This window comes from Folsomia candida, unplaced genomic scaffold (genome assembly GCF_002217175.1).
Source record: "Folsomia candida strain VU population unplaced genomic scaffold, ASM221717v1 Fcan01_Sc017, whole genome shotgun sequence".
Classification (NCBI taxonomy): Eukaryota; Metazoa; Arthropoda; class Collembola; order Entomobryomorpha; family Isotomidae; genus Folsomia; species Folsomia candida.
In genome coordinates, this window is record NW_019091209.1 from 125,515 (window position 1) to 138,238 (window position 12,724).

Below are 12,724 nucleotides of genomic sequence, written 5' to 3' on the forward strand. Positions count from 1 at the left end.
ATTTTGATCAGCCTGATGAACAAGTTTACAGATACGGCCCAAAATTCTTCGCATTTTAGTCCCATTACATTGGTTAAAATCAACTTTAGTTGTGATTTACTGTGAAATATGAGATTCTGCGAGTATGCCGGAAAAAGGGGTGACTTTCTTAAACACACGTTTCAGATTAGGACCAGCTTGATGTTCGGATGAGGCTAAAAATTCTGCCCATTTTCAAACGCGTTCTTTGGCCAGCTTTCATCCTTAACAGAAATCTCATGCAAACTACGACTTTGTCCTAGTCGGGACAAGTTGGAGAGAAAAAATGCTTAGAAATTCGTGCTGAGTCCAAATATCAAATTGTGACACTAATTGTCTCACTTTCCCCCCGAAGTAATATAACACAGATCACAATTAACGAAGAAATCATGGCGTGTGAAAATCACAAAATGTGAGTATCCCTGTTCAAACCTAACTGCTATGGAATACACGGTTTAATAAAAGAGCGTACGAATTACTGTATCACAGTTCTCTAAACCATGAACATACCCGAGAGAAAGAACCCTTTGATCCATTAGGTGCGGTTTCCGAGTGATAATAATATGCAAGTTTTTGGGGCAATATTTCCGGGAACTGATTGTTATCTCGAGATGATCAAGAAGCTGGGTTGGAGGGCAATCTTGTAGTTGTGATCACTTTGAGCAGAGTTGTAGGATGGGAATGGGATGGATATGCAAATTAGCATTTGTATGAAAATATGTAAATGTCACGAATTTTGGGCATGACCTCACATTTATTAAAGCAGTCTATGTAGTGAAAAAACCAAAAGAAATGTTTTTTTTACTAGCAGACATTATTTCTCACGAGTGAAAGAAATGCAAGAAATAGGCGCCAATTAGTGGAAAATTTGTATAATTAAATATAACATAAAGGGTGGCCTTTTAGGTGGCGCTTACTTATTTCTTGCAGGTGAAAAAATTTGAATAAGGTGCATAAAATCAAACACAGGTGATAAATCAATATGCAAATTGTATAATAAAAAATTAAAATAAGAAAAATGTAAAAAATTAAAAATCTAAAAGATTAAAAAATTAGAAATAGAAAAGAAAATAAGAAAAATGTATAAAAAAATTATAGCTTTGACGTTACAGATTTGCCATAAATGAATTTATTAATATCCTTTTGAGGCCGCTTACGAGCTCATGAAGGTAAATTTGGAATAAATGGCAATGCATAAATGCCCTCGACACGTCCATGCTGATGCCATATTTCGCCTAATATTAATTCCCCCGCTGTTTATAAAATCTCTCAAAAAATTTACAACCTTTTTTTTATATCGACATGCCATAAATGCCACGCCCATCCTCCTTACTGCCACATTTAGCCTAAAATTGATCGCGGTTAATTAGAAGGAGGACGAACCTCTGGATTTATAGTGTCTCCGAGTGGGTGGGTGGGTGTGGGTCATAAATGACCGCATTAAGCCGCAGAGCAGCCTCCACTCGAGTCCATCCGCTGCCGGATGGTCGTCATAAAAAACGAGTGGCATGTGAAATCATTTACACACGGCAAACAATGCCTTCTGCTATTTCCCTCACATTTGCTGCTCCTGTGCTCTTTACGTAATGATTACTCTCATACGACGACGGCCAGGCAAAGATGTATGTACATATGGTGGAGAAAGTGGGTGGCAGGGCTTCGTCAGGGTGGAAGAAAGTAAGGACGACTACGATTTGAGGGAAACTAAGGGGAGAAAGTGTTTTTTTCTGGAGGTGAATATGATAACCTGGGAGAAATTAAGGGGAGAAAGTGTTATTTTTTGGAGGGGAATATGATGACCTGGGAGAAATTCAATGCAAGGTGGGAGAAACTAAGGCTCGAAGCTGTTATTACTTTGTAAGGTGGGTAGCTAAATGGCGCTTATTTCTTGCAGTTTCTTGCATTGCAGTGCAAGAAATTTTGTTACCAGAAGCTAGTCATACCTGTTCAAAAATGTAGTTTTCATTCAAAAGTCTGTCATTCCGATTTCTGACTGAAGATTTTCAATCATTTTCTTTAAAATTCATTTCATTTCACTTCACTTCGTCGGACTTCATTTCTTACTTCGTCCCATGTATGAAGCATATGATGCAAAATGAAATGAGTGAGAAATCCTTTCATTCACAGTCATTCATGATGGAATGCTTCGGTCATTTTCATTCACATGACAGGAAATTCATTTTCATTCACTATCATAATCAGTCAAATGAATGAAAGTGAACAGGTATGCGGTTAGTTTGGCCAGCAAGAAATGCAAGGTGGGAGAAACTAAGCCCCACAGCTGTAAATAGTTCAAGCTGTGCATGGCTAGATGGCGTATATTTCTCCCAGTTTCTTGCACCTCCCATTTCTTGCATTTTATTTACTTGCAGTGCAAGAAATGTGGCAAAACCCGCGACCACAAGAAACGGAGCCCTGTTTCCCGTTGGTACGGAGAAAACATGTTATTTCCGCCGAGCGAGAGGGAGAAAAATGATATGGAAAATTAGTCCGGGTTGACTTCTAAGGAAGGAAAAGGAAGGAGAGTGAGTGCTCTGCTGTGTACCTGCTTTTTTCCGCGTCGAGCTCAAGACAAACATTAATTTGCTAATGGTCGGCTAAAGAATTTCAATCTGTGTGATATCTATGGCGCAGGATGTGGGATGGGATGCGATCCCATTTTTTTGCACCTGAAAAGTTACTGGTCAAGAAATTGTGGGTGGAAAAGTATGGATGATTTTTGTTTGGTGGAAAATTTACCAAGAAATTGGAAATTTTGTAAATGATATTGGGCGTACTCATGTAGTAAATTTCGCAGATTGACTGAATCTTGAAAATTTTGCGAAACTTGCTAAATAACTTGTAAAAATGCCGCTGAAGAAATTGATAATATTGTATTGGGCATAAGCACGTGGTAAATTTCGCAGAAAGACCGAATTTATGAAATTCTTTGCAAAAACATCTTAAAACTATTTTTGGTCGCAAATTTACACAGAAAATTAGCATTTTGTGTGATATTAGTGGCGTATTAGGCATACTCATGACAAGCACATCGTACATAAATTTCATAAATTGACCAAACCTGGTTTTTTAATTTGCAAAATAATTTGTGAAACTGTTGCTGGAAGAAATATTATCGAATTTTTGGTTATAAAGGAAATGGCTCAAGCCGATTAGGACAAAGTAGCAGTTTGCATTTGATGATTTGTAGGTTAATGATGAAAGTTGGTCAAAAAGCGGGTCAATAAAAATGCCCAGAATTTTGGGCTGAATCCGAAAATCAAGGTGACCTTAAGGTTACCGTTTAGATATTATGGAAAGTTTTTCCATTTTGTCGCATTAACACTAAAATCTGACAAAAATCACACATTTCCCAGAAATCATATGAAACCACGATTTACTGTGATTTCAACCAGTATGATTTTCCAAGCACTTTTCGCTGCTCATTTTTCGCTGGTTTTTTATCTGTTCGCTGGAGAGGAAAGTGTGTTGTCGTTCTCATCACGGATTCCGGTCAGTGAGACCAATTAGTTTGCAGATTGGGGTTGATTGCGATGGGAAAAGATGGGAGCTTTCTTCTTAATCTTCTCGGAGAGGGACACATTTTTCCTGCCATTAAGTCACCGAACTGGACAGGACAGGACCAGTGGCTGCGGAAGTTGGGGGCACAGGGGGACATTAGTCTGTGTCTTATTGTTTAGTTATTTACTATCAAACTGCAAAAAGAGCAAAGCATCGTGGGGTCGGATTTTCAATTTCTGAGGGGACAGGGATGTCCCCCTGCTTCCGCCGCCTGTGGACTGGACAGGACAGTTGGTGGGGTGGCGTGGCGTGGAAATGTGGTGGTCATGAAATGCCCGTGTCCGCGGGGGAGATGGATGCATGCGTGATAATCATATCAAAAAGCAGCATTTTTCCCCCATTTCCGTCCTTTCCACAAGGGATCAATATGTGGAGGTGGATAGGGTGTCGTTTCCTACGGGGTATGAATTCTTACGACTGGGAGAAAATTGTGGAGGGAGACATTACTTAATGTCACGTGTTTTTTTGGCACGTGGGAAAATATGAGCCGACTGACAATGGAGGAGGTCAGTCAGGGTCAACAATTTTAATGGTATGAAATTTGGGAAGGACACGATCTCCCGATGGGCACGTTTGGCCGAGATATTCGCATCCGAAGAGGAGATAACGCGCAGGAAATTTATAATTCTCTATTTTATGGAGCGTTTTCTCCTCTTCGGATGCAAATAAGCCTGCAAAACGTGTCCATTATTTAATATCAATTAAATTTATGATCGATTAAAATAAATTTGTATTTTAAAATTTTCTACTTTTTCGGCCTGTTCCTGAATGAAATGGGTAAATTTTTGTGTAAAAATAGAAAATTTTTGTTCACTCGTCGTAAAAATGAAGTTCTCATTTGCATTTAGAAAAATATACATTTTAAAAAGCCCTGCGAATTTTATGATATTTACAGAACCCTGTTGGAGAAAGTGGAGATATGATTCGTTTCTCCGCATGACTAAGAAAGCTGGCCGGACGGGTTAATGGTATCCCTTTTATTGGCTGGGAAAAGGAGGGAGAGAGTTTGGCGGACGGACGGACGCCGGGCGGGTGGAAGAATTTGGCATATCAATTATTGGAACGAGCCAGGAGAAGAATGGGGATCAATAAATAATTCGCTTGTAATAATAATAATAATTCGATCGGATCGGTGACACATGAGACGAGAAACTCACAACGAGGCCGTATTCATACATATTGATCAAAATTGCAAGCTTACATTATTTTTTGCCATTTTTAACGTGTCAAATATTTGTAAATTCGGTACAATGCAAAAAATACGAAAGAGTCACATATGTATTTACATACCTCGCGTACTGGTAATAAATAAGTATTTTGCACGAAGTATATTTACAATGTTTACAATATTTTGCAATATTTTGCAAATTCTATACACCGTGAAAAATCCGGTAATACTCTTTCTGAGATAACTTCCTATCGAATTAGTAGTAATTTGTTTTTGAGTGGTAATTTTTTTTCATTTGCATTTTAACATTTTTACTAAACCGTAATGCCCGTTATTACCGTGTTGGTGGTGTCAAATACGTACGTTTTCTGGGCAGTATAGACTTAATACCAGGTTCTTAAGAGTGTGCGGTGCATTAAAGTCTGATGGCGACAAGGGTATGAAGGAATTTTGAATAATAATTGAGTTATGGATACAGAGACCCCTACGGAGAAAGCGTTCTAGTAATACAAAGTGAGTTAATGGCGAAAGAAAGCAGTGTCATGGTGAAAGTATGCCTTATTTGGTGAAAGTGAGACTTTCTCCACGTGGGTGGGTGAAAACTTGTGTGTCCACCAGATTTGTGGGGGGCCACGATTTCGCGGATAAATAGCTGGGTAAATATCGTACAAAAATGAAGAAAGGTAGACAAACCCTCGTTTCGGTGAAAGTATGGCTGATTATGTTTCTATGGTTTCTGAAACCTTGGTTTTCGAAAAAAGGGGAATAATTCCTCAAAGTTATGCAAGCGACAAAAGTATGGAGTAAAAGCATTGACTTATTTTCATGCATACGTCTCGTGTACAAACGCTTCATTCTCTTCCGTCAGTCATAGGAAAAAACGTGCTTTCCAGTCAATGTCAACTCCGACAATTGGAAAATTATAGGGATGCCGAGCAGATTGGAAACTGTCATATTTTTGTGTACAGTGACCGCAGAAGCGGGGGGGACATTGTTTTTATAGGATAGGGGAGGGCGGGGTTTATATACGATGGGGACATCGAACAACCGTGGGGACATTGTCCTTCTGTCCCCTCACCCTTACGCGGCCACTGTAAGGGAGAACATTAGACTTTGTTGAGGGAGCAGTGGCCGCGGAAGCCGTGGGGACATTGTTTTATAGGATAGGGGAGGGCAGGGTTTATATACGATGGCGACATCGAACAACCGTGGGGACATTGCCCCTCTGTCCTCTCAAGCTTCCGCGGCCACTGTTTGCTTACCCACAATTCAGTAATCGGACAGAAGACCCCGTCGTCATCTACCCGTGCGAAATTGTTTGTAAATTGTTCTCCTCGTGCCGGGTCGTGGTGCGGTACGGGTTGTTATTTTTTGTTCCCAGTGAAAAAGAAAAATAGAATAAATCCATATTCAAACCCGGCAGATAACAGATAATAATAGCGTAACGTAGGTAAACTGTCGGCGGTGGTGGTAGTTATTTCTTTATTGAGTTGTCAAGCTCCTTGAGAAACCTTGCCTTTCCTGGTTTTTCTCCCCAATTTGGAATTCCGGCAAAGTTTTCCCCACTTTCTCCACAACGTAGGGAAAGCCAGCCTGCCTGCCTGAGGCGGATGGAGAAAGAAGAAGAAGAAGGACAAGTTTGCCTTTCCCGTGACATTGCATTAGCTTTGTTTTCCCTTTGTGGATATGGGTATACATACAGAAATGGGGGGGGCAGAGGACGGATATGTATTTATGTAAGAACAATCGGTGAAATATGTATTTAATATTTAGGGGAAAAATAGGTTAAAATATTTACGAAATATGAACAAAAATATGTTTTATTTAAATTTTTATTCTTGGATTTAGTCTTTGTAGATAAATAATGTGCAGAGGGCGGATATGTATTTAGGAAAGAAAAAACGGCTGAAATATTTAAAGGAAAAAGTGTCAAAATATTTACGAAGTTTGAAGAGCTGTCAGTTTATTTATGTATGAAGTCAGTTTCAACAAATCAAAAAGTGAATGATAGTAGTTTTCTTCTGGTGGTATGTGTAATTAACAAAGGGCGGATATGTATTTATGAAAAATCGCGGAATTAGTTGCCAAAAACGACAAAATATCTACGAAAAAAATTTGTACCTTTGAATTTAATATTTTGTGGCCCAATTTCTCTCAGCAAATAAAAGTCTTACAATATTGACGAAACATAGATGCATTTTTAAAAGAATTTGTAAAAGATTTCCACATTATTCAAATAATAGCAGAAATATTCAAATGTCTTGAATCCTTGAAATATGTTCCAATTTGTAAAAAATATTTTGAAATTTTTGTGATTTATATAAATACGCGAGCACACTCAGAAAGTTTGACCGTCCGTCGTGATCAAATTAATAAGTTGAAAATGAATACATATCCGCCCTCTGGTCATAAAAGAGACGTCCGAGCGGACATGACAATGACGGCAAACATGTAAGAATAATAACGGACTTGTTCCTTTCATGGAGTTGGTAAATTGTTGTCGGAGAAAGCCCTCCACTTTCGATGAGCACGTGGAGATGATGCAGTGCAACGTGTCTCTTCTCCCAGTTTATTTAAAACAATGTTCCCCACTTGAAATAATTGTCATGCACTTGAAGAAAACTGGTATTAAATCATTACCGACCGGTATATATGCATATGTACATTGTTTTTGCGAATTTTTCGCGATATTTGCAACTTTTGTATGGCGTATTAAACTCTAAAAGCGACAAAAGGACTGATGAATTGGTTAGAAAATACTGTGAGGCAATTCACGCAAGCCTTCGTAACATTGTAAAATCCATAAATTTCGTAAACTTACAAACTTTTACAAAGTTTTATAAAAATTTCGGTGGAGGTGGAGGTGAAATTGAGAAATAAAATGAGGCAGAAATATGTAAATTTAGAGGAATTACGCATAAATAGTGTAGAAAATACAGTGAGATAATTCACGCAGGGCTTGGTAACCTTGTAAAATTCGTAACTTACGTAAACTCACAAAATTTTACAAAATTTAGGACATTTTTTGAAAGAAAATTAGGATACAAATTTTGTTTATTTGGCGCAAATTTACAAAGATCTTAAAGAGCTTCTTTTTATTTTGTAAAGGTTTGTAAAATTATGGTACAAAAAGCATAGTTTTTGCAAAGTTACGAAGGACTGCGTGAATGAATTATGATAAAGTAGTTTGCCAAAATTTGTACGAAATAAGTTTTGTGAGACGACATCCCTGGGACGTCGCATAATTAGTACGTTGAATAGATAGTAATGTTTCAGTGGTGTTGCTAAAAATACCCGGGACTTGGTTAGGTTTTCTTACCGGGTATTATGTATACCCGTTCCGGATTCCCTGTAGTTATTAACCAACAACCGAGGGAGAACAATACTCTGGGCGCGAGTGAGCGTGACATAAATCCGGATTAAGCAAAAAAAAAAGTACACGTGGAAGAAATACACGTGGCAGAAAACTTGATAATTTTATGGCAAAATTATGAAATTTTGTAAATTTTAATCAATGGAGCTAATTTTTTTAAAAGGCCAAAGTTGGTGGTTGTTTGATTGATGTTTTTTGCGTATTTTTTCAAAAATCAAAGTTTTTTAATTCCTTGAATGATCTTGAATGAAGAAATTTGAAGTTTAAAGAAATTTGATGTTTTTCAAAATTTTTGGACGATTTAAAATGAAGAATTTTTTTCCCAAAAATACAATTTATAAAAATTATTGGACGATTTTAAATGAAGAAATTTGAGATTTTTTAAAACTTTTTTTCGAAAATTCGTTTTTTAAAATTCTTGGATGATTTTAAACCATTAAATTTCATGTCTCCATTTTTCCAAAAATTAAAGTTTTAGCTCTTGCACGAATTTGAATATAAAAAATTGAAATTTTAATACAATTTTTTAATTTCTTATATGACTTTCAACGAAGAAAATTTGTTGTTTTTTTTATTTTAATTTTCAAAAATACAAAAGTAAAATATTTTTGACCTTTGAATTTAAAAATGTATCCCCAAAAATTTTCCAAAAAATCAGATTTTCAGCCATTTCACGTCTGACTTTTACTCGTGACAAATTTGCCCTTCATCATTTTGGGTAAATGATCTGCCTCCCATGAGCAATTTGCATGGATGTAAATTGGCCATGAAAACGGTGGCCGTAACGTCTCCGCAGCCAAGGAGAATGCGAAACTGGGTTTTTATGGAGCCCGTGAAATTAGGAGGTTAAAAGGCTCGAAATTTATTAGTGTTTGGAGTATGAGTAATCTTAACTGGGCTGTTGTGTGAGGACTGACGACGTCTCTACAAATGTTTCGTGGGGGAAGAAACAGGGACCGCGGAACGGAAGTGCATATTTTTCAATTTTTTGCAATAAATTTTCCTTAAGAAAATTAGTTGGGTAAAAAAATTGTAGTTTTGTAACATCAAAAATTTAACTTATCTCAAAACTAATCCTATGAAATTGCATTAATTTCCTAATATTTTTAAAATTCTTAGCTACAGATTGTAGTTAAATTCGGCTCAAAACTTATCTTATGAAATTGCAAAAATTTTTGGAAATTTTTATGCTAAAATTGTCAAGAAAATGCATTGACCGATTTTTTGAATAGTTTTATAAGATCAAAAATTAACTTGCATTCAATTTATCTATTTCAAAATTCATGAAATTTTTGAAATGGATTTTAAAAATTTATAAAGCGTGGATATGCAAAACACTGTTTTTTAATCAATTTGTACATTTCTGTAAAAAAATGCGAAAAATCTTATTTTCGCTCATTCAAACTTTCCCCAAAAATCGAATTTTGTTCAGATTTTCATAATTTTGAAATTTTCTTAACCCTAAATAATTCCTTTATCCGGTTCAAGCTAAAGTTTTCTAAATTTTATTTTATTTTCCAAAATCGTCCCCACTCTTGCGCGGGGCGTGATTTGGTAAGAACATAAATCTTTATATGATGCACTTCTGGCCGAATTCTGGCTGAGCTTTTTATTTCTATCGAGTCAAAAAGGGTTGAATTTTACGAGTTGTTTTACTATTACGGGGACGCCCATGTTTTTCGAACGTAAGTTCCGAGTAAATATAAAATAATGACGGGATATTTATGCATGTACGCGTTTATGCTAAAGTGTCGTTGCTCTAATTTTACGGCCGAGTTAAAATCCACATTTGCTCCGTTTACAGGGGAAATTTGGGAAGGAAATGACTCCTAATGATGGGGCAAGATTGACGTGAAAGTGTGCATTTGGATGGGAAATAAATTTTCGGAAAACTTATATTGGACAGAAGAACGCTATTTTTAGGAAGGATGGATCCAATTAGTGTCTTTTGTGGGGATTTTTTTTTACTTTTTTGAAAAAGTAGACGTTTGCTCTAATTTTGGCATAATTTTGTGTAAAAATGCTGTCTCATTTTTTGCAAAATGTTTGTAATATTGACGAAAATGTGGAAACTTATTTTGGACAGAAGAACGCTATTTTTAGGACTGGCTGGATCCAATTAGGATTGTGAAATATTGGAGTGCATTTTTTTGCATGGATTGTCCTTTTACTTTTTTGAAAAAGTAAACGTAAGATGTTTGCTCGAATTTTGGCATAATTTTGTGTAAAAATCCTCTCTTATTTTTGTAAAATGTTCGTAATGTTGACAAAAACGTAAATTTCTGTATTAATTGAACGTCGATAAGTCTTCATGATTTGGAAAGATTGACGTGAAAGTGTGTATTTTTGGTCGGGTTTTAAATAAATTTTTGTAGAAACTTATAGAAAACGAATTTTGTATACTGATTTGCCAAATTTATTTTTACAAACTATGCAAATATTTTGCAAAATAGCGGGATAGTCAAGTCTGAAAAAATTGTTAAATGTCTGTAATTTAGTATGTCGCGGAATATTTGCGAAAATTAAGTGGCAATATGAAGGTTAATTGAAGAGTGCATATTTTATAACCTGCCTCTTAAAAAAGGAGTGAAGTTTATTGGTTATACTTTTAAATGTGCATAATTCGTAATATTTCGAAACATAGCGGGGTAGGTAGTCAAGTCATAAGTAAAAGTAGTTACATAAATGTCTGTAATTTGATTATTTCCGAAAATTTAAGTGGTGGTAGTATGAAGGTTAATTTTAAAGTATGCATTACATAATCTGCCTCTTAAACAAATGGTGAAGTTAATTGTTTATATTTTTGTCCGCAGGTTTTTCCTTAGCGATGGATTTGGACGAGGAGAACTGGCCCCCGTCGTACGACGAGGGGGGGAACTGGTCGTTCCGAGGGAACTCATCGAACGACACGGCGGATCCCATTACGGACGATACTTTCACAACCGTCTCGCTCGTCTGTATCGGTAAGTGTGATGAGTCGCGATGAGTGAGGGCTGCATTGCATAAGGAAAAGTGGTGATAAACATGGAAAGTTAGGAGGGAATGGGACCAACTGTTCGTCGCGGTTGGGGTGCACATTCTGTTTTTTAAGAAGTTAGTGAATCTTGGTGAAGGATCCATTCGTATTTTTGCTGAAAGTCATATTTGCCGCTGTGGGGGTAGCGCTAAATTTAAAAATTTGGATTTTTGACCAATTTTAAACTTCTATGAGTTCTGGTAGGACTTTAAAATTTGTAAATTAAATTGATCATAAGAAGTTGGGTTTAGATACGATACAAAAAATTCAATTTTTCACTTTTAAATTTTTAAATTTTCCAATTTTTTTGTTTGGGGAAACCTTAAGATCTTGTTGAAAATGAATGGCTCGTACGAAAAGTTTAAAAAAAATTGAAAACTTTTATGTTTTCTTTCGGCGAATCTTCCATTTTATGAATGATCTTAAGGATTTTTTAAGAAATTAAAAAAAATTAATGTAAATGTATTAATGTAAGCATATAAAAATTCAACTCTTTGTGATCATTTTAATTCAAAAATTTAAAAAGTAATGGCGGTTTTAAAAAATTAAATTGTACTAATTTTAGCCTTAAATTGGAGTTTAACACGGAAATATGAATTGATCCTTCATATTGGGCCCGGGTTGATACTAAAAAAAACTTTGTACCTTAACCACGCCGAACAGTTGGGAAGTGTCCCTTGTGCATTATTTTTGGATGGGCGGAAGTTGCTGCCAAAATATTTTAAGTAGTTTATAACATTTCCCAAACGCAACTAATCTTTCGCATCTTCATAACTCGCGCGAGAGAAGTACAAACAAAGTCAGGTCAATTTATCATATTTTGACGCTTTTGTAAAGTGTATGGAGCTGTGTAAATATGGCTCAGTCGACCGACTGGCTTCAGCCCTCTCTGTGTCTGACCTTCCATGAGGTGCAGTGGCCGCGGAACAGAGTGTGGGGACATCGGGGGACAATGTCCCAACAGTTATTCGATGTCCTATCATCTCCCCATCTTACGTAACCCGGCCTTCCCTTATCCTACAATGTTAATCTCCCCAGAAGTCCCCACGGCTTCCGCGACCACTGTATCGCATGGTGATGATAATGCAAACAGAACAGTGGCCGCGGATGCTGTGGGGACATCGGGGGACAATGCCCCCAGAGTTATTCGATATTCTCATCATCTCCCCATCTTATGTAAACTCGTACCTTCCCAATTTTAAAATGTTACTGTCCCCAGATGTCGCCACGGCTTCCGCGGTCACTAAAGATGCATATGTAAAAGTAGAATTCACAGTGGCCGCGGAAGTGTGAGGACAGAGGGAAAAAGTCGCCAAAATTGTTTGATGCCCCCAAGTTCTGTAAACTCGTCCCTCTCCCCTATCCTACAATGTAAATGTCCCCCATGTCCCCACGGCTTCCGCGGCCACTGCCTGAGAAGAGGAGCAGCTTCTGCTTTGCAGACATTTTGCATCTCTTGAAAATTATCTGGTTGACGGGTCGTCCTCCACATCCTGTCAGGAAAGTTGGAAGTTTAGCCCATAATCCGAAACAGTGGGGACAATCCGACTTTCTTTCTTTCCAAAGAGGAAAAGGATGAGGCAAGCCT

General features: G+C 37.0%; 1 protein-coding gene across 1 annotated transcript in view; it reads left to right on the forward strand.

Moving 5' to 3' along the window:
- The window catches only part of LOC110856902 (dopamine receptor 1), a 108,700-nt gene that overhangs the window by 47,954 nt on the left and 48,022 nt on the right, over nt 1–12,724 (forward strand). The window contains exon 3 of the mRNA XM_035857479.1: nt 10,934–11,083. Coding sequence (XP_035713372.1) covers nt 10,948–11,083 — 136 coding nt within the window. The 5' untranslated portion in view covers nt 10,934–10,947. The remainder of the gene's footprint in view (nt 1–10,933; nt 11,084–12,724) is intronic.